We start from the raw sequence: 21,162 nt of genomic DNA on the forward strand, positions 1-21,162 counted from the left end.
AGACAGCCAGGAGAAACTCGGACAAGAGAGAAGGGTGACTTGCGAGAGGTGACATCATCCTTAATTTGAATAATCCCCCAGCCCGGGAGGTGATTGGCTGCTCTTAGAGAAAGCTGAGTTCCTCTGCTGCTATTCACCCTTTTCAATTTCAGTATGGCGCTGTCCTGGTGAATGCTGCCTTCAAGGACTCATAGTGAGCTCCTATTTCTGAAGAGGAAAAGAAAGACCAGTGGGGAGTGTATGAATATTTGAGAGAAACTTTAATATTTATCCTATTACAAGTAATTTTTTCCCCCCTCAGTGAACACGTGGTGTAAGGATGTACTAGATGTTGCCATGCCACACGTAATAACTCAAACAACCAATGCCAGGTCTAGCAGAGACAGCAACTAGACTATTAAACATGATGCAAATGACACCATGGGGTAAAATGTACCCCCACTGTTTGTTCTCAATCATTCCTTTGTTGAAATGTATTTTGTTTTTTTCCTCTGTCTTGTCAGCTACAGTTTATTTAGGTGTGGCTGTACTCCTGTGAGCACAGCAGGAATGATCCTGCTAGGCTCTCTTGTCAGCGTAACACCCATGTGCATTATAAAAATGGCATACTAATTTTTTTCTTCTTCTACATCCATGATACATCTCAGCTAATGCTGTCCAGGCAGCACAACAGTTCACTGAACAATGTGTTTCAGCATATTCCTACATAAGTGTGGAACTACACTATGTTCAATTTGTGCATACTATTTAGCAATGAAAACAGTCTGATTATTTTATGGCTCCATAGCTACCTGCTACCTGCTGTGGCAACCCCTTGTGAATAAGAGAGCAGCCAAAAGTGGCTTTAAACTCTCCTCTACAGTGTACGCAGGTTGATAGAAATGCAGGAATAAATCATTTCTAGATCAGGTGTCAATCTGCTCTAAATTCACAGTTGCAGGTTTTTTTCTACCTTTGATGCTTTATGATATCACAGAGAGCAGATATGCCTATTATGGCCATCTCAGGCAGGCAGAATACTGTAGCAGCCCCGCCCACCTGCTGTTCAAACCTGCTTTTTGGGAATGGCAGCCAATCAGAAGAAAGTTGACTTAAGAGGGAGCTACAACTGTATGTTTCAGACATCATATGCACTCAAAGGGGAAGGCAGGCATAAGACAAATTGGGATTATTTTCAACTAATTGTAGTCACACAGGGCTGGTTAGTACTGCTGCTTCACAGCAAGAAGATCTTGGGTTTGAGGCCAGTCTGGAGCCTCTCTGTGTGGAGTTTGCATGTGCTCTCTGTTTGTTTTTTTTGTTAATGATTCCCTGATTTTTAACTAATTTTAGAGCCTTCGTATAGGGGCCCCCATGATACCTTCTTTTTCATTTCATGAGATGTTGTATAGACAGAAATTAAAGAAAAGTACTTAAATTTGCCATGTATTGTACTTTAATAGATTCTGATGGGAAGTATGTTTTATCTGGTATATAATATCGGGTAAATTATAGTTCGTGATAGCATTACAAAACTGCATATTAGTGTTCTAGGGTTAAATAGTCTATAGGTGTGAGTGTGAGCATGAATGATTGCGTGTCTCTCTCTGTGTTAGCCCTGAGACAGATTGGCGACCTGTCTGGGATGCACCGTGCCTCTTGCCCTTGTGACAGCAGGGGATAGGCTCCAGCCAACCCTGAACTGGATGAGCAAAAGAAGATGGATGGATGTAATCATGTAGATCTAGTTCAGTTTATGAATAAAAGAGTTGGAATCCCTGGAAGTTGGAAATGACCCACCGCATGCATGACACTGTGACAGCTTTGAGGAGCTCCACTGGTGATATGCTTCTGCACCCAAAATATTTGAGGGAGTGCTATCGCAGGGCTTTTCTCCCTGCAGCAGTCAGACTTTTTAACCAGCACTGCTCCCAGAAATAGAACTAGTCCACTATGTTAACCACTACTATTACTAGCACTGTGCAATAGACTTCATTTTCAATAGCTTACATATTTAGTGTAATAAACTGGTGTGATATAATCAATTTTGTAACATAATATGTACATAAAATATATTCTGTCCTCCATTATGTACATATTATTTATACTGATACATATTGTTTATAAAGATTTTTCTTTCTACTTTGACTCATACTTTATATTTTTATTTTCATTGAATCTTAGTTGCTGTTTGTGCTCTGTGCTATACCTTTACTGCCGCTAAACCAAATTTCCCCACCATGGGACGAATAAAGGGATTTCTTATCTTATCTTATGAACATAACCTTTAATGAAAATATGATAAAGCAGCTCAACATGGCTGAAACTATAGATTGTTAACATGTCAAGATAGTCTTGCAACCCATAAAATACTGAACTATTGCTTATTCATTTCTTTGTTTTGTTGCCTTTTGAGAAAAGCTGTTTGACAATTTCAAAAAACAAGCAAACAAACAAAAAAGAGTAACCCTTTTACATTACCAGTCAAACATCACTTAATTGTAATATTTTGTTGTTGTAGCAGATTTACTTTTTTCATACCTAGAGCTGTCATATTTACGACATTTCCAGAGACACCTGAAGGCAGCGGCAGCCCTCTCCTCCGCCTGTCCATCCATCCGTTCACCGGTCTGCTATCGCACGCGCGCGTGTGTGTGTGTGTGTGTGTGTGTGTGTGTGAGAGAGAGAGAGAGAGAGAGAGAGAGAGAGAGGCAGAGGAGTGAAGCCTCATTCTCCTCCTTTCTTCCTTTCAGGGGACGCACATCACTTGTGAAAAACAGCGCTTGAGATCCAGAAGTTTTTTTTTAATGTCTGTCTTCTCGGCTCCGCTCAGCTCTCCCTTGATTTTACTCCCTCATTCCCGGTTTCGTTTTTAATCCTCATCCCCACTTTCTCTCTTTTTTTTTTTTCCCGGGCTCGAGGATCCAGTCTGGTTGTACCGGCTAACACTGGGCGTAGCTGGAGAGGATTTTGCTAGCTCGCCGCTGCACGGACTGGTAAGGTCGAGCTTGTTTTAGCTTTAGCTAGCGTGCTAGTGTCAGTTAAGAATAAGTGGTGTTTAGCTAATTAAAAGCCACTGTTTAACATAAATGTCAGAGTGTCTGCTCTACTTACTTACTGTGTTATTACTTGTTTCCTCATTAAGGCTAAACACTAGAGGCTTGCTCTTTGTGTGAATGAATATCTGCGTTGAAAGCGCAGCTAAAAATGTAGAAATGGTTTTGTTTTAGTGTCACCTCATCCTTTTGAGGGCAAGCCCCTCCGTTTCAGTCACTTTGATTCCTGGAGAAAAGGGCTTGATGGGGCGGTGGCAGACCGCACGGTAGCTGGGAGTGCTCGGAGGACCTGTTAGACCAACCCTAAAACAGCTAAATGCTTTTAATCTACGCTCTCGCTTATTTTCAGAGTGTTTCCCCTGTTTTGTGTGACCGTTTTATCCGCATTTATACCTTAAACTTTCCCTCCTTCTTACCTCCCCTTCCTTCTCCATCCTCCGTCGCGGCTGCCCATTGTTCTGTGATGAGCCAAGTAGTGTGAGTGCTGAGCAATGTTTCAGTCGTCTCATTGGAGGGGGCTGAAGTCGTGGTAATAAATCAGCAGATGCCCGCTCAGTTTTCATTTTAACTCAACAGACCAACTTTGGGCGTATTTGGAGCACGTTAAAGCAAATCTCTGCTTACATCCTGGAGGGAGCGTGTAAAATCTCTGTGAGAGTTGTGCAGAGTCTCATGCTGGCATGTAATCAGAGGTGATTAATGTCACCCCCCCCCCCCCCCCCCCCCCCCCCCCCCAAATCCAAAAAGTGATCAGCTATTGTGGGATTGTGGGGGTAAACCTGGAGGGGCCATAGCTGCTCCCTCGCGGACTCCCTTTTTTTTTTTTTTGGGTGAGTGAGTGCAGCAAGACAGATTACACTCCCTCTCTGTTGAACAATAGGGAGGAGAAGATACTGACAGTTCCCAAAGCCTGGCCAAGAGCATTTAATAAACTGCAAACATGCAAGCATTGAAAATCTTTATCCTCTGCCCACAGCTGTATTCTCTTCCCCTGAGGTGGCTCAGACAGGGATGTAAATTGTCTCAAGATCCGTGGCCTCAGTGGGCATGGTTTGGTCAAAATAATGAGTGGTGATCGACCACGGTGCTGTGAGGAAACGGCATCCCAGGGCAACTAATACGAACACTTTTCAGGCTTGGGGTTTGGAGACACTCCAGGACTCTTAAGTCAGGGGGTGGGCTAAGCCATCAGCGAGTGTGCTGGCCCCCCTCTCCGGTGCGTGGATGAGAGAATGGCTGACTCACAGAGTCGGTGGGATGAGGCAGGGAAATGGAGGACAGGCAGGCCACCTAATGCAATCATGTGAAATTAAATTTATCTGCCAGTGAAAACCACACTCTGTTTTATGAAGTTATTTAAGATGTTTCAGAAAGATTATTAGTTGGAGGATGGGGATTACTGCCAGAGGCACTGTGTGTGCGTGCGTGCCTGTGTGTAGTGGATTTGTCAGAAACTAAACAATGAAGCCGATCATTGTAATTAGGAAAAATCTGATTGGTAATCTGCTTTCTTTTTAGTTGTATCTTCTCCATTTTTATTGTTTTTGTTTATGTTTTTTATTAGGATTTATCTTTCTGTTGCCTGGCAGTGTTCTGGAAATGGAAACAAGGGTGTGGGTGTCTACAGTGTTAGCAGTGCACAAGGAATAAGCGCGCCAGTGTCTCAAATAGTCTCCCATAGCCTGCACAGCTACTACAGCTAAAAATGTTGACTTAAATGAATTTGAGAGTTGATTTGGGTTTTTATTTATGCACTTTATTAACATGGCCAAAGTTTCAAATGATGAAATCAGCTTATGTACAAGTAATCACTATGTTTCAGACTGTTTTTTCCTCTACTTTTGGCTTTGTATGATGTCAGAGAGTGCAAATAATCCTAATATGGTCATCTCAGGCAAATAAGCCCCACCCACCTGATGTTCAACTCTCTTCTTTGCCAGTCAAAAGAAAATTACCTTCAAGAGAGTGGGAAGACAGTTAAAACACCCAGTTTCAGACAGTGGATGAACTAAGGGGCTGCACCAAAGCCCAGTATTAAATGAATAAGGATTATTTTGAATTGTGAATCATGCAAAGCTACTCTAATGGAGTCCAAAAATAAAACTATGGAGCTGGAAATTGGCATACTAGAGCCCCTTTAATAGGAACAATGATAAGACTCATTAGCTAACTTAATAGTTGTGGCTCATGTCTACAAAAGGATGTTATAAATCCTTGCTTAGGCCTATTGGACCATTAGACTTGCAAATATACTGTGTCTCTCCTCCTGCATTTCTCTGTGCAAAACACCTGAAATATACATAGCTGTTTCTTTTTTTTCACAGAGGTCTTTCATAAGCATTTGTTTCAAGGCAATTTAAATTCTAATGACCTATTTTGCCCCAAGTTGGCCTCTCAACCCATGCCTCGGTCTCAAGAGGGGGAGATGATTGTTGCATTAATAGACTTGTGTGTCAGCTCGCCCTTAGTCAAAGGGCTGGTGTTGGTGGGTGTGTGACTCAGAATGAAATCCCCCCAGCTCTGAACTTCTCAACAGTGACAAGGACAAACCTGCGCCTCTGGTCATCGAGCTTTTTTTTCAGCCTGAACCCGTGGCCCTTGCACTTCTTGGCCTCATTAAAAATTACCACTATCGCCTGCAGCTCTCTTTTAATCCATGGCAACAGCTGCACAATAGTTTCTTGTTTGGAGATTATCAAAACACCAGCAGAAACAGTATGTTTGGCTGCATTTCCTTTTGTTTTTTGGCTGATTGAGGCTTGAGGAAACCGCCGCAGGCGCCACATTGAATTTGCACAGTGAGGACAAAGCAGAGATAAACTTTGCTGTTGTCTGGCCGCTCAGCCTTGATAGGAGCCTCGGTTGGTGGCATCACAGTTGTCAGGGCATGCAGTTGGCAACTGGCGACGCGGTTTTGAGACTGTATTTGCCAGCAGCTGCAGTAATTTGCTGTGTTTGGGTGCTCTGAATTCCTCTGGTGGGAGGCTGGATAATGGACATGGTTCACAGCCCTGTTGCTAGGCCTCAAGATCAGATTTTTCATGGCACATTGTGTTTGTGGCGCCTTGTTTTTTTGGTGCAACGTGGTCTTGGACATGGTAAAAATTGGTCCAAAGTTAGGGTTGCTCTATCAGTCATTTGGCTCGGGAATAATGGTGTTGATGAAGTCATCTATGCATCACCATTGCTGTGTGTTTTCCTAGTGGCTGATTTGGTCAAGATTATATTAATGTCCTCACCATAGCCACAACTGGAATGATAGGTATTCGTGCCTGACACTAGCGCTGACAGAATAGATTCCCCTTACCATAAGCAGCTGTAGGGGCCAATTTATTTCTCTGTCATATCAGTTTACCCTGTTGACATTTAAATCTCGCTTTGCCTTTTTCATTCTTTGTTCTAAAATAAACCACCAAGTGCCTGTGAAGTGCTAAATGTACACCTCTCTTCTGGATGGATGTTCTGTTTTAAGGCCAGATGTGTGGTTCTTAGAAGGCTGCTGTTAGTAGGTGCTGATCAGTCTGACCATTCAATCTGTCTGCCATCCTGCAAGACATCAGATTCCATCTGGAACGTGCCGTGTTCCACTTAAAAGATGACGGCATAATCCTCTTAAGGACAGAGACGTTCCAATTGTACATTGCGTGTGGACGTCCGTGTCCCCTCTGTAAATCTCAAGAGAGCACCGGCACCTGTCCAGATGCTTGGGTTCTGCACTCTTCCTCTTCCTCTGTCTCTGTATCTGCTCTTTCTGGTGCCACTGATCCAAGCCACCAGCTGGTCCTGGGCTGGCCTGATCTCATTTACCCCCCGAGAGGAGCTTGTTTGTGGGCAGACGGCCCATTATGGAGATGATCCAGCAGCTCTTCAAGTTACAAATTAGCTTTAGATTCTCTGTTAGGTCCCCCATCTCTCTGTTCTCTCGCTGTCTCTCTCTGTCCCTGTTTTCCCCTCCCTTTTTTTTAATTGTCCTCTCTCTAAAACCATGTCATCAACATCTCTCTTATCTCCCAGGGGGGAGAGCTAAAAGCATCAGAGGAACCTGCCTCACTAATGCACTTCCTCTGTCTGTATCTGTCTCCTTCACTGCCCTAGCCATCTGTGGAGTTGCCTGCCTGGTTCCCCACTTTCTCCTGTGCGATCAATATCCACACAGTTGAGCTCTGCGCTGCCCTGCTGGTCATCCCTGCAGGTGGTGGAGCTCAGCCAGACTGTAGTAGAGCCTTCACCATTGGGGCCGTTGTTTGTAGTTGGGCTCTGTCTCTACTGTTATTGTTGTTGGGCTGATTGCCCCTCTAGCTCTGGCTCTCCACAGTATTGTCTAGTTTCTGGGACATACTAAGGCCTCTTTAACTGCATCATATTCCTTCCTTGCTTCGCTCTTTGTGTTGCTATATTCTGTCAGTACACATAAACAGAGGGCAGTCGAAGCTAACTGTTCAAGATTAGCATCTCTCTTTGTCCAGGGTTAACGAGCTCTGTCATGTGTTAATCTTCCTGTCCCCAGGGTGCTGAGTTTCCCGGGCTGGGATATACTATGGGAAGGCCTCAAGTGTTTGCATACTGCGTATGTTGTGTGGAAAGGGGAAAGGGGGGGGGGGGGGGTGCTGTACTATACAGCATGGATGTATTATACACACTGGCATTCTTGACCCTTTGTTTTAAACTTCAATATTTATTTAATTTTTTTAATTAGAGTTAGAACCTTAATAAACATGAATGTGTGTTTTTTATAGGCTTGTAAACCCTTAATTCAGTTGATCACTTGATGACATTGTAAAATCTTAGTGTGCGCCTCCAAATAGTCCTGAGGATTAGTGCCAGCCTTTCCGATCACATGTTTCTGTGATCCAGGTGACTGTCACACAATCTGCTGCTCCCTCTCAGCCGAGTAAACAAGCAAACAGACAGAAAAAGACTTGTTTCCTCCCATCAGCAGGGTATTTCTTGTGCCTCACTTCTTACTGAGCAGGCCACAGAACAGCTGGAAATCAATTGGTAGGAATGACTGTACTGTACACCGTTAAGGAGTTCACTTGACAAGCAGGTGTATGTTTGCTGCGGTCCCGCTGTCTGTAAGGTAGGTCTGGGTAATTGGCAGCATCCACCTTCTTAAAGTTTTTACCTTTTAGTCGTATTTTCATGCACTTGTTTTTGGGTGTATTTTGCATATAATGTCTGGGAGAAAATGCTAAAAATGTCTAGATGTTTTAATGCCTAGCAATGGTGTCAACTTTTTTATCATTAAAGTGAAAGTGGACCATGAAGATGCTAAGCTACAACATAGATCAGAGATAAGGTAGCAGAGTACTAGACTCTTACTTACAAAATGAAAATACATAATAGTCTTACCCTGTATCTGTATACACACAGGAAAAGACTAGGAGTATTGTGGTGATCACTGGCCATGAAATGCTAATGAGAGTTAGCCACTTCTAGCAGCTACAGGGTAGATATATGTTATCTGATATCTGTTATGTTATTTATCTGAGCTTTGAAGCAAGTACCAATGAGAAAAACAGATATAGCTTTGATTGACATGTGATAGGGTGGTAAATAGGTTAAAGGGTGATCTACACAACCAGAGTCTGAAATGCCCACAATCAGCTGGACATCAGATTTAAACCACATATAAAGCGATCTGCACGCTGATTGTGTGGACGGAGCTTTGGTGTTAGAAAAATGGTAAAAAGACGAGAGAAGTTGCAAGAGTCACAGTGTGTCAAATAAAAAAAAGTTGCATTATCAGCCAGATTTCTCACAACTTTGCACAACACTTTGATGGAAGCTTACTCTCTGTCTCCCTCCTCCTTTTTGGCTGCCTTCTGTCTCTGTCTTTCTCTCTGCTCACTCATCCCTCCCACAGTCTGTGGGGAATGCCGTGGAGAGCGGCGAGCTTTGTTTGCACTTTATTTGTGTGCAGGACAGAGGCAGTTTTCCCGACCTCATGTCGGGGGTGTTTGGAGGAAAATGTGCGCTGTGATTAGCATTAAGTTGACGGAGGCAGCAGAATTTAGCTGGGTGTCATGAACCTTCAGCTACCATATAACAATCAGTTATTTTCCTCCATCCCCATGCACACGATGAGGATATGATTTGTTTGATTTTAATCAGCCTCTTATCTCATGGGTGAGCTGTCAGCCATCCCCCTAAGTGTCACAGGGATGAGTCCATGGCTGCAGTGATGAAGCGATATAAACTTGTAACTTCCTCATGCTGACTGAGTTATAGTCAAATAGGTTACTGCAGAGATGAGAGGGAGTCTATACTTAAGGAAATATCTCCCCTCTAGCTGTATATCAATGACTGATGCTGCTGTCGGTCTGTTGTTGGTATTCTGCCAAGATGTGGCCAAGAGTTAATGAAACATTCAGCAGTCAGATGTCTCTGATGTGCATCAATGCCAGCCACCCTCTTAAGCACCATTTCCATACTTACTCTTGCATTACTCTTCTTCTCTTAAACCCACCTTCTGTATCAAGGCTTCATTTCAGAATATGGTTAAAATGGTATAGTCTGTCATTTTAGCTTTATTAAAAAGGCATAATGTTTGTGGTTGCACATGAATATTTGACTTTTTGGATAGTCATTGGTGAGTTACTCAGTTTTCAGTTACTGGGATGGATTTATTTATTTATTTTTAATGAGGGATCACATACCAGTGTTTCCCACACGTCTAAACCCAAGAAAAATTGGTGACTCATTTTAGCATTTTTCTTGTGGGCAAAAGAACGGCTCCAGCCTCTCAGCTCTCATTTTGACAGTTCATTCGCTTCAAGCCAGTTGGCCCTTCTTGGCTGACCGGTCTCTATTGTGGCAGTCCTCTATGTCATTCGAGGCGCCTCTCCAGAGATTCTCCACTGGTCTTTTTCCAAGTCTATTGTCCTGGGCTGCAGGTGGCAGTGGCAGTCCTCAAGAGATTAGAGGCCACTCCATTACAGAACCTGTAGCATGTGGAGAACTTTTTCATGTGTCCCTACGCTGAGCTTACCGGGGTTGCAGAGCAGAACAAAGACCACTGTCGCCAGCTGCAGTGTAAGACTGTGGTACCCCTGCAGGATTAGAGCCTCACCGGAGGGGCAGCTGATTGCGACATATTCCAAATCTGAATTTGAGAACAGCTCCACTCCACCAGAGACAGAATCTAATTTTCTTGTAGAACTGTAACTTTTAATGGTTTGAAAAAAAGGCATTCAAATCACTTGTATTTTTTACATTTTTATCTAGGGTTTGCCTCCATTGTAGATAAATGTCCAAAAATTGGAAAAGATAGAAAAACATTTAATGGGGATTACACAAATCTCCATTTCAAAGATTAATCCAATAAATGGAACCCAGTGTCCATGAATGGGATGGAGAGCTGACTGAGACTACTTGTTGTAATTTAGAGTAGGATGAATGGACAATCCGAGGCACCGTGCCAGCGTGTGGCATCTTGAATGTGTCATTATACACAACCATGATTCCATGCACACAATCAACCTCATTCGATAATTTCTGGTCACAGTCACAAGTAAAGCTGCGTCGAATCTGTAGCCACTTGCATCAGCCCACTTACCCATGAGCAGCGGGGCTGGAAGCAAGTAAGCCGTAAATTATTGAAGCAGCTCTGTGGAGCTGTGCGCCTTGAAAAGAGAAGTTTGGAGCTTTTGTGCCATTTAATGTGAAGCACAGGAAAGAAGAAGAAAAGGTTAGATTGACAGCGAAAGTGTGTATAATATTAATGCTTGTATGTGGCATAGTTAAAAATATGAATATGAAGTTACTTGATCGATAGAATTCAAATTAAATTTAGTAGTAAAATTAGTCAGGGAGGAAGGAAGGAAGACACCTATGCACCCTATTCTCTTTAACACCCCTCCTGCCTAGGAGGGGTGTTAAAGAGCATCCAGCACTGTTCTTTATCTTGTGTTTGTGGCTTATGGAGATAAAGCAGGTCAAATACAGGGTCAAAGGCCATCGCATGCTCATTAAAAAGTCTTCAAAAACAAGGCCTGACCCACCAACAACCTGTCCCCTCACTGCTCAGCAGAACTGCTTTATTATGGCAAAAAAAAAAATTTACTGAGGTTTATTTTGGTCAATATTGAGATCACAATTCAAAATAATTACTCATAAACTTTATAACCCTTGTACTTTTTGAATTTTGAATAAATAAATAAATAAATAAAATTGATTAATCACATAGCACTACTGCTCGAACCTTCTATCCTCTTACGGAGGCATTAGTTATGCTTCAAGTGATTCTATCAAGCTTGGGCGAGTTAGCGGCGAGTTACATCGTCTACACAAGCTCACTTTTTCTTTTTGCATCTTTTCTTGTGTCTCCCCTACCCTTACCCCATACCCCACCCCCACCACAACCATCTCCATCTCCATCGCCGCTTCCTTCCCCCCACAATCCCTCCCTTTCACTACTATTTAGAGTACACCCCGAGGACAGAAGAAGGCTCACAGAATGCATGTGTGTGTACACAGTTGTGTACTGTGAAAGCAGACTTGTCTTTCCACCACAGCGATTCATAAATGCTTTTGGGCAGTTGGTTGGCTTTGGTAAAAAAAAAAGGGGGGGGGGGGGGCACGGTACACTTTGATTTAGGCTTTTTGTGTAGAGGAGGCAAAGTCTCCTGTTTCTAACTGACGGTCGCTGCAGTTAGATGTGAAGACAGACCACAGCCTGAGAACGCATTTGACATGCGCTTATCATTTAGCTCAGTAACCAACACTGCATCTTATTAATTTTAATCTGCATAATGAATCAAAGCAACCCTGCTGTAATTAAGAAAAAAACAGATTCAGTCTTTAAATGTAAACTCCTGTGTTCAAAACAGGCACAGCTGATACGTGCACACATAATAGTAATTGCACTTGATGCAAAAAAAAAAAAAAAAAGAAAGAAAGAAAGGGGGTTGAAATACCGGGTTGCTTTTTAAATATGCTGATGACCTGATTATTCAAGAATGCCATTTTTGTGTCTAGACAGTCAGTAAAGCTTCGATCCCTCAGCAGAGTTGGATGCCTTCCAGTTACTGACAGCGTTGGCCTAAACACTGCAGCGTGGCTGGGATACACGCACAAGTGAGAGCACAGACACATTTCGTTCATGTCCCGGTGTGGGTATTAGGAAGGGATGATGCCTAGGAGGATGATCTCACCTTGCAGAGCTGGCTTGCCCATCATTAGCTTGAGGCCTGTTAAGTATAATAAAAAAAGACAACATAAACAAATATCACACAATTGGCATGACAGCAAACTTGCGAGAGACTGAATGTAGACACAGAAAAGAAAATGCCCCGTAAATGAGATCAATTTAAAATGCCAACTGATACTTATACTTACTTTCTACTTATACACAGTAAACACAGCGTGAGGGATCTTAGGCTATAGTAACTAATATTTAAACGGGAATCACACTGAGGGGTTATCACACATTGTGTGTCCAGGGTGTACCCAGCCTCTCATCCAGTGAATAGTTATCACACAAAGAATGTGAGCTGTGTGTGTGTGTGCGGGTTGTGTGTGTGTGTGTGTGTGTGTGTGTGTGTGTGTGTGTGTGTGTGTGTGTGTGTGTGTGTGTGTGTGTGTGTGTGTGTGTGTGTGTGTGAGGGTCATGATGGGAGGAAAAAAGGAGTCCATTTTTGGTGTTTGCTGATTCCATGCTTGAACCAGTGCGTTTGTCTTTGTATTTGTGTGGGTTTCTTTTGTTCTCAGTTACTGTGCAGCTCATCATTGAGGCTTGTGGGGAATTTGGTGTAGGATGCCGCTTGGATGCTGCAAGCATATGACTTGGATCCACTGCGAAGGCCGACAAACACATTTTTACAAAGTCAACAATGCTGAAAACACAGAGGGTGGACATTTAATGTTTGCTGTGAGATAATCAGTCAGACACAGAGGGTGGAGCTGTAGCTTCATGCTGTCTGCAGCTATTGTTTTTAGCCTGAGTTTTAATTTTAAGTCTCTGTGTGACAAAAAATGATGTTGGGTTGGCTGTGGATCACTGGCTGTTCCAGTTTGCATGCCAATAATAGTATACTGAACCCTGAGTTGCTCCCGATGTGTTCATTGTTGTATGATTGTGTGTGGGAATTAGGGATGTTCCTGGCAACTAATTTCTTAATCGACAGAACAAGGGAAAAAAAGAAACACTCAGATATCAAGTTACATTTTAGGACTGTTTAATGGACAATGTCAAAAACTGTCTAAACAAAGTCATTTGAAATCATTAATCTCATTCTTCAATAATTAATTGCACTTTAAATGCTGCTTAACTGTGTGGCACCGCACATCGTGCACTATGAACACTGCGCGTTATAACAATATTAAACCTAATAAAAATATCAGGCCAAGATTAACAGAGTTATGGCATTTTTCTATAATGATGTCAGAGGTGGTGGCAGATGGTTGCATAACATTTAGGACAACCATTTTACATCACTGAGCATCAATAAAAATCTAAACAATTAGGCTAACCGACTAGTATGTCTGGGACCGAGTAGCAACAATAGCAACGATTAGTCGTCTAGTTGGGAATATTGGATAGAAAGTGCTTGTGTGAATGAGACATGTTGCATAAAGTGCTTTGAGTGCTCATGTAGAGTAAAAAAAGGGCTACATAAGAACAGGCGATTTACCCAGACTCATTTATGCCTTTGTGTTGGGGGTAATCCATAGACAACCATGGTTTTGAAGCTCCTGTATGTGATGTGCAACTGGTCCAAACTATGACTACAAGTTGCAGATACAAAGGCATCTCTGGTTGTCTTGTTTGTCTTTCTACGCGTGACCAATGCTGCAATTACTGATAAAGTTGAGTGTGATCCTTTTGCTAGTGACGGGAGGTTTTTTTTACTGTGCCACACCCTCCTTTTGCCTCCAGAACTGCCTTAATTCTTCATGGCATAGATTTAGCAAGGCGCTGGAAAAATTCCTCAAGTTTTGGTCCTGATCTGGTGATTTTGGAGGCCAGTTGAGCACAATGAACTTCTTGTCATGTTCAAGAAACCAGTTTGAGATGGTTTGAGCTTTGTGACGTGGCATGGTATCCAGCTGGAAGCAGCCATCAGAAGATGGGTACACTGTGGTTATAAAGGGATGGCCATGGTCAGCAACAATACTTTGGCAGACTGTGGTGTTTAAACAAAGCTCATTTGATACTAAGGGGCCCAACGTGTGCCAAGAAAATATCCCCCACACCATTATAGCACCACTAGCAACCATTTTCACTGCTGCTCTCTGGATGTTTTCTCTTTTTCGCACCATTCTCGGTAAACCCTAGAGATGGCTGTGCGGAGAAAATCTCAGTAGATCAGCAGTTTCTGAAATATTCAGCCTATCTGACACCAACAACCATGCCACGTTCAAAGTCACTTAAGTCACATTTCCTAATTTTGATCCTCAGTTTGAACTTCAGCATCTGGTTGCTGCCATGTGACTGGCTGATTAGGTTGTATTAACAAGCAGTTGAACAGGTGTATCTAACAAAATGTCCTGTGACTGTAAATTCAGTTGTAAGGGATTTCATTTTCAGAAGATGCCTTGTTATTTAGATTCATTTTTTAACCTTTATTTCATCATAGTTTTGTTATCAAAGTTAGACACAGCCTACAGCAGGTCTAACCCACTCTGTGTGAAGGAAGTAGCTCTTCTGCTGCAGATCTCTTGTGTGCAGTTGTGTGTTGCTCGGGCCACGGGAGGTCAGGACAGCTGATAATGTGCAGCTGCTTCTTCTAAGGTAGTTTGACCACAAATTCTCCTCAGATTTAACTGTTTTATGGTGTAAACATTTCACACAGTGCACTGTGCCTAATATGAAACATGTTTTGGAAATGGAGCTGACAAAGCCATCTGTCTCAAATATAAAGACATTACATCTCAGGTCATTGAATACATTCTGTCCCATGTGTGATAAAAAATGCCTGCTTGTGTATTATGTAAGATTTCAATGTCAGTGTGGGTTTCACTTAGTTCTCGGCAAAGTAGTGCAAGTGTTGGGGTCAACTTCACCTAGGGAATGCTGTACCTTTATTAGACTGGTAAACTCCACATAAAAAACATTGGTTTAAGCCTTAGACTGTTTGCAGGAGAAAAAAACAACTGCACCCCAATCTGTCATTATGTAATGTTACACATATTAATATAATCTCATTGTAACTCCCTCAATGTAAAACCATCTCCAGCTGCTATAATTAAAGTGCCAGTGAACCAAAAAATAAAGAAAAAAAATTCCAGAGTTGCTTTAGTGAAGCTGTCTAGAGAATACAGGAATTATGCCTCACAGCTGTACAAATGTGTGTCATTGAATGAAATGTAAAGCATGAAGTTGGAAAGGAGGATTTCTCACTAGATAAATAAAAAGATTAAAAAAAAAGATACTCCAAATGGAACCCAACTAAACCCTTGTACCCAGCTCTTGGGAAACAGCTGTCCAGTGTTTTGTAACATTATTTTACAAGGTCTAAATGGGCTCATTTATCATGCCTAGCCTTTAAAATGTTGCCCTCGTAGCAACAACAGCAACACTCTCTTTGAAAGTGATAACGGCCTTTAATCGAATTAGGTTTAATGAAAACCTGTAATAGCATTAGTGCGATGAAGATGTTTCAGTTGGGAGAGCCGCATTAATTAGGGATGAAATTTAAGATAGTAAAGCAGTTGGAACACATTGAGGAGGGCTGTGCATGGCAGAAACATTTAGATATCGGCCCAAAGCCTTAAATATGGGAAAATGCACACCGAGTTCACATTTCTTTTAATAGTCAAAAAAACTGAAGCCAGAAAGTTTAAGGAGGAGGAACTTGGCAAGAAAAGGATGATAAAAAGACAGGTCAAATAAAGACAAAAACACTAACAGGATACTGGAGTATTAAAGGTCCAGGAGGCAATTTCATTTTGGCAGCAAGCTAAATACGAACTCCTAACCTTCAGTTCTGTTTATTTAGCTTCTGAAATCATGATAGTGTATTAATGTGACCTGGATGCCTCGCTCCTCCAGTTTCTCTGAGAGAAAATGAAAAAAAGGTACATTCCTACCCTGGTTTCCAGCCTGTTTATGCCTACCACTGACTGATGATCCTGATGACGCAGGGCAGGGTGTATGAGCCAGAGAGCCAGAAACAAGCACAATCTCACAGCTATCTGGAGACTTGCAGGAGAAAGAGAAATGTTCGTCTGGCTGTGGACATGCACTCAGGATTTATCTCCCTTTCGAACACACACACACACACACACACACACACACACACAGAGGAGCAGTGAAATGAAGATCCTGGCCAGATGCTGTAGTCTGCTGTGGGAAGAGAGGTAGCCAAACATAAACCCAACACCAGAGTCTGAGAGAGAGGAGGGAGTAGTGATTGGATATAGTCTTATTTCCTGGTTCACTTTGGTGTCAAATTAGGTCACAGTGTTAATAGCTATTGCGGGTTTGTATTAAAGATTAAGGAGTATGAGTGTGGTGGGTTTGATGAATAAAAAGAACTAAAGGGATTAGACTTTTTTCCTGTTCTGTATTCCCAGTTCCAGTTTTTCTTTAAACATCATTATTACTACTTAAGACAGGAAGGCAGTGCTCTCCTAGAAAATGTTAAGACCCTGTGTTGTGGCTTATTGGTTTTACAATTCATTTCTTTTACCCCTTTATATTTTATACAATTGCTCATCTGTCTCTAATGGCCCAGAGAGAATTTTAAGTAGAGCCTGAGAGCATTTTGGGGAAAATGTCGTTACCAATTTTAAGTAGTAAAAAATTTTGATATCAATAAATTCTAATAATACTGATATGTCCTTTAATAGGCTGATATTTGCTTACAGATGTATTGGTTTGGATCTCATTTTAAGCTTGTGATTGGATGTTTTTGGCTGAATTGCACCATGGAGTCATTATTAACTTCTTCCACAACAATTGTATACACAACCTTGTGCTACTTTTTTTTTTTTTTACAGATTTTTAGATAGTTTGTACTAAAATTGTTACGAGGCAGAGTTTTCTTCCTGCTCCCTGACACAGTAGCTCATATTGTGAGTCACCTCTTTTTTTTACTGTAATTTGTGGAACAAAATGTGGAACTATTTAGTGCAAAGTGTATTGTTCTGCTACTGCTAGACCCACACATTGGTGTGCTGCAAAACACTTTGTTAACCTGGTGGAGCAGGCTTTAGAATGAATAATATCAGAGGGTTGTGTTTCTTCATAGAACTGGATGTTATCCCATTTGTGGCACAGTCATGCTAGAATAAAAATAGGATGGGAACCTACATGCAACTAGTAAAACTGTGTGATTGCATTGAATTTTTTTTTTTTTTTTTTGCCTTCAGCAACCAATTACAAGTAGTTGTGGTGACCAGCTGGTTGCCCAGTTTACCGTTAAACACCCTACTTTTTTTCACAAGGCAATTACACAGGTCACCTGATGGGAGGCAACCTGTGGTCTGACTTGAACTGCCTGCAATCACTCTCAGACACATATGCAAAGGTTTTCAAATGATTGCTGTCTAATTTATAAACACAGACAGATTGCCAACACATTGCAATCAATGTAAGTTAGTCTGTGCCTATGAATGCAACTCATCTGTGACACGTCTCTTTGCAGCAAGGGGCTGGAAACTGGTTGTACAGAACCAGTCATGCGTTTGGACACACTTGCCCATTGACTGGTACTGTATTATGGTCATATTCCTGTGTAAAAGCAAGGTTGCCCAAGCGCCTTTTGCATTTTGCGACAACTACGTCACTATTTGTGAAGACATTTCCAAATTCCTGTTTTAAATCCATGGAGTTTTGGCTGGACTGGAATGTGAACTTCTGTGTATGTAAATAGTAACATTTGCAATTTTTGCTGCTCTATCACAGTTAAAAGTTAAACGGATAGCAGATTGTCTTTTCACTGCTTTTTTGCCATCTTGACGGGCCAAAATTGCTTTGAAGATGGCAACTGACTACGAGTGTTTAGAGGCCCAGTCACCATCTCCAAAGCAACCATTTCAAAGGCAACGCAATTGCAAGTTTATTGCACACAGTCACAAAAATGTTGTTTGTGCTGCAGATTCCAACCACTGTTTTCCCTACTGTGACTGTAACACTAGGGAAACATTGTAAATATTTTTTTTAACTGAAAGAAATTATGCTAACCAATACTGCACAAGAAAGTTGCATGAATCATCTCTAAAATTTAATGCCAGGCAAAAAAAAGGAAATTAGGGTATTTCCAAAAATGCTGAACTGTTCTTAAAAATGAAACAAGAGTTGAAACAAGAACGTAGGTGATTTACGAAAAACGGGCCAAACAGCGAGTTGTTTTGAAACCAAAAGTGAAACTGCGGGGCAAAGATAAATCTTTGGCTTTAAATCGTACTCTGTTCCCTGTCCATCACCCGCCCTGCCTGTCTGGTAAAAGCTGCGACCAACCATCCACGTTATGTGGCATTTAAAACCCTCCTGTGACCATGAGTCCCTTCCAGCAGCTACCCGTCAGATCCCTCTCAGCCTGTTTGCTTGTTTTGAGCAGTGGCCTGTTGCACTAGTTGTGTGTATCTGTTCTTATGTGCTGTTTGGGATACACGGATCCTTTTCTCCTTCCCCCTCTGGCCTTGCTCAGCTGCTCCGGCCATCTGTGCAAAGGCAAACAGAGAACAGAGGGATGGAAGGAGAGAGGGAGCAGTGGGGGAGGAAGGAAATTGAAGAGGAGGGGGTGGTTGGGAGAAAGGGAGGATCAATAGAGAAAGAAAGAAGGCTTTTTGACATTTAAGATTTGGTTTAGAGGATGAGTAGTGGATGACCAAAGACAAGGGAAGGAAAGATGAAGTGTGTGCGGGAATTGTTTCCAGGAAGGCAGCAGTATAAAGATGAAGTCTGTCCTCTTGTCTAGAAATAGGAGAGTGAGTGTGTGCATACAAGTTTAGATCAGTGGAAACTGGGATGACTACTGATGTCTGGATCCTAACGTCATACCAGCAAACATAAGCCAATAGTGATCTCATTTTGTCTTGTTTTTTTCCCTGTTTCTTTTCACCCTTTCTCTCTCCCACCTTCTCTTTCTGTTCCCATGCTCCACAGGCCAAGCCTCTTCCTCTGGGCTGGCCTCTGTGTTGCCTAAGCGTTCGTCTCATCGCTTAGCCTCCCTCGCAGCCGGCTCCTTGCTCTGTTTGTAAACTTCAGCAGGCCAGTTTCCTGCTAACCCCCCCCTCACCTCCCCCTTCTCTTAAACTTGTGAAGGTCTATCCTTTTCCGCTGATCCTTCCGTATGAAAGTAGCTGGGGAAACTAAATAAGATATGTAGACAGTCAAGGACCAATTGTATTACAGATTGTTGCACTTTATTATGTTCACATTTCTTAACGCTAATGTCTTTGACTGCTCTGTTTGCATAACATCAGTCAAATGGTCCTCCTGCCTTTGGGCTTATTGTACTTGCCTTGACCCAGTTAGCAAATACATCCAAGTCTTTCTCCCACTTCGTGCTACTTTTCTTTTTGTAACCGTTTTAGCGCAGTAGCAGGAAGGAGGCTATGTTGACTTTTCTCAACCATTAAAAAGCTGAGTGTCTTAACATTATTACAGGTGACTTGTACATTTTTGTGTGTGTGTGTGTGCAATTTGCATGCTAAACATTTTTTTTTAGCACTCCCTTAAATGTTCTATCCTAGAAAACTAGTCTTCCACACTAGTGAATTTGATGTCATTTGTAGCAAGAAAAAACATCGAATCAACACTGGCCAAGTGTGTCACTGAGCTTTTTCGTGCCACAGAGGGGACCGTTTGCAACTGCAGTGCAGCTGGCTTTGATATGAATGAAGGCTATTTGTAGAATGTGTTGTTTCTGCAGTAATCATGTTGTCCTGCCCTTCCCTCTGTAGCTCCTGAGACATCACACACATTCAGCTAATTGCAAAATCTATTAGAAGGTAGTAAGGTCTTATTCTAGTTCTGAGCTGAAAAGTTATGGTGTGTTTCTGCACAAATGCAGCTTTTGTTTTTTCTCACATTGTCCTATACAAGGTTTACACTGCAACATCCTGTTCTATTTCTACACATACTCAATTTGCTTCCATACTCTGAAAAAATATTTCTGCATGTGTGGTGCTGAAGCTCTTAGAAGATAGGAACTTATGCTTTATCTGATTCCTAAGGATACCAACATTCCTGGGCCTTTATCTACTGATAGCAGTGACTGAGAGCTGCTTTTCATGTCTGGTCTTGCTCCTGACTAACTGAGTTCTTCTGTATATTCTCTCCCTCCAGAAAAACCTTTACTGTCTCCAGAACGCATCTTGATCTGTGGCCATCCTGTGCAACTTAACTCAGTCAGCCCTGCCTTGCAGTGACGGACCACAACCATTTAAAGGGAGATGAAGCCGGATGGGGTTGCCACGGCAGCACTGGAGCCAATGGAAACATTGGAATCCAATCCAGTAAATGAGGCAGGACCAGCTGGGGACCAGGAGCCAAATCAGGCAGCCAATGCAGTGGAAGAGATGATGCCACAGCATCCAGATGGAGACGGAGGTCAGGAAAAACCACAGGCAGACCAGGCAAAGGAAACCCCAGCTGCAAAGACCAACAACAAGACCTCAGGAGACTCCAAAGCCAAGAGTACCAACAAGACCATGACCAAGACGAAACCCAGCAACACCACTCAAACCAAGGCCACATCGGGCTCACGACCCAACACATCGCAGAGCCGCGTCGCAAATGGTGTGTCTAAACCTCAGACCAACGGTGTTGCTAAGAAGACCACGTCTGCAGCGGACAAAAAGAGTACCCCGACCTCAGCTTCGTCCAAAAAACCAACAGGGACGGCCGGTGCCCCAGCCTCCAAGACTCCTGGTAAAGTGGCTGAGAAGAAAGCCACAGGGGCCACCAATGGTGCAAAGTCAGTGACCGGAACGACAACAGCCAAAAAGACACCATCCACAAATGCTAATGGTGTCAAATCCAATACCACTGCAGCAGCTGCTAAAAAGCCCCCAGGTTGGTGAAAATGTCATCGAGATCAGTGTAAAAACACTAATATAATTCTGAGCGTGCACATGCACAGTAAGTCTAACAGTAAATGTTTTCAAAGCTTCATTGTGATGTGATGACATGCAGATAGCTGCTCATCTGAGTTCAGCTCACATATTAAGACAT

At 42.4% G+C, this 21,162-nt stretch overlaps 1 protein-coding gene across 4 annotated transcripts in view; it reads left to right on the plus strand.

Annotated features, from left to right (window-relative positions):
- The first annotated feature begins 2,653 nt into the window (after window positions 1–2,653).
- The window catches only part of prr36b (proline rich 36b), a 35,666-nt gene continuing 17,157 nt past the window's right edge, over window positions 2,654–21,162 (plus strand). Inside the window, exons 1-3 of one of the 4 annotated variants that reach the window (XM_030735487.1) lie at window positions 2,654–2,975; window positions 20,275–20,457; window positions 20,581–21,003. In XM_030735487.1, the coding sequence (XP_030591347.1) occupies window positions 20,382–20,457; window positions 20,581–21,003 (499 nt within the window). In that variant the 5' untranslated portion in view covers window positions 2,654–2,975; window positions 20,275–20,381. Of the gene's footprint in view, window positions 2,976–7,929; window positions 8,116–20,274; window positions 21,004–21,162 lie in introns of those variants that run through there. The other 3 variants (XM_030735488.1, XM_030735485.1, XM_030735486.1) reach the window with 3 other exon arrangements.

The sequence above is a fragment of the Archocentrus centrarchus genome, chromosome 8, assembly GCF_007364275.1.
Source record: "Archocentrus centrarchus isolate MPI-CPG fArcCen1 chromosome 8, fArcCen1, whole genome shotgun sequence".
Classification (NCBI taxonomy): Eukaryota; Metazoa; Chordata; class Actinopteri; order Cichliformes; family Cichlidae; genus Archocentrus; species Archocentrus centrarchus.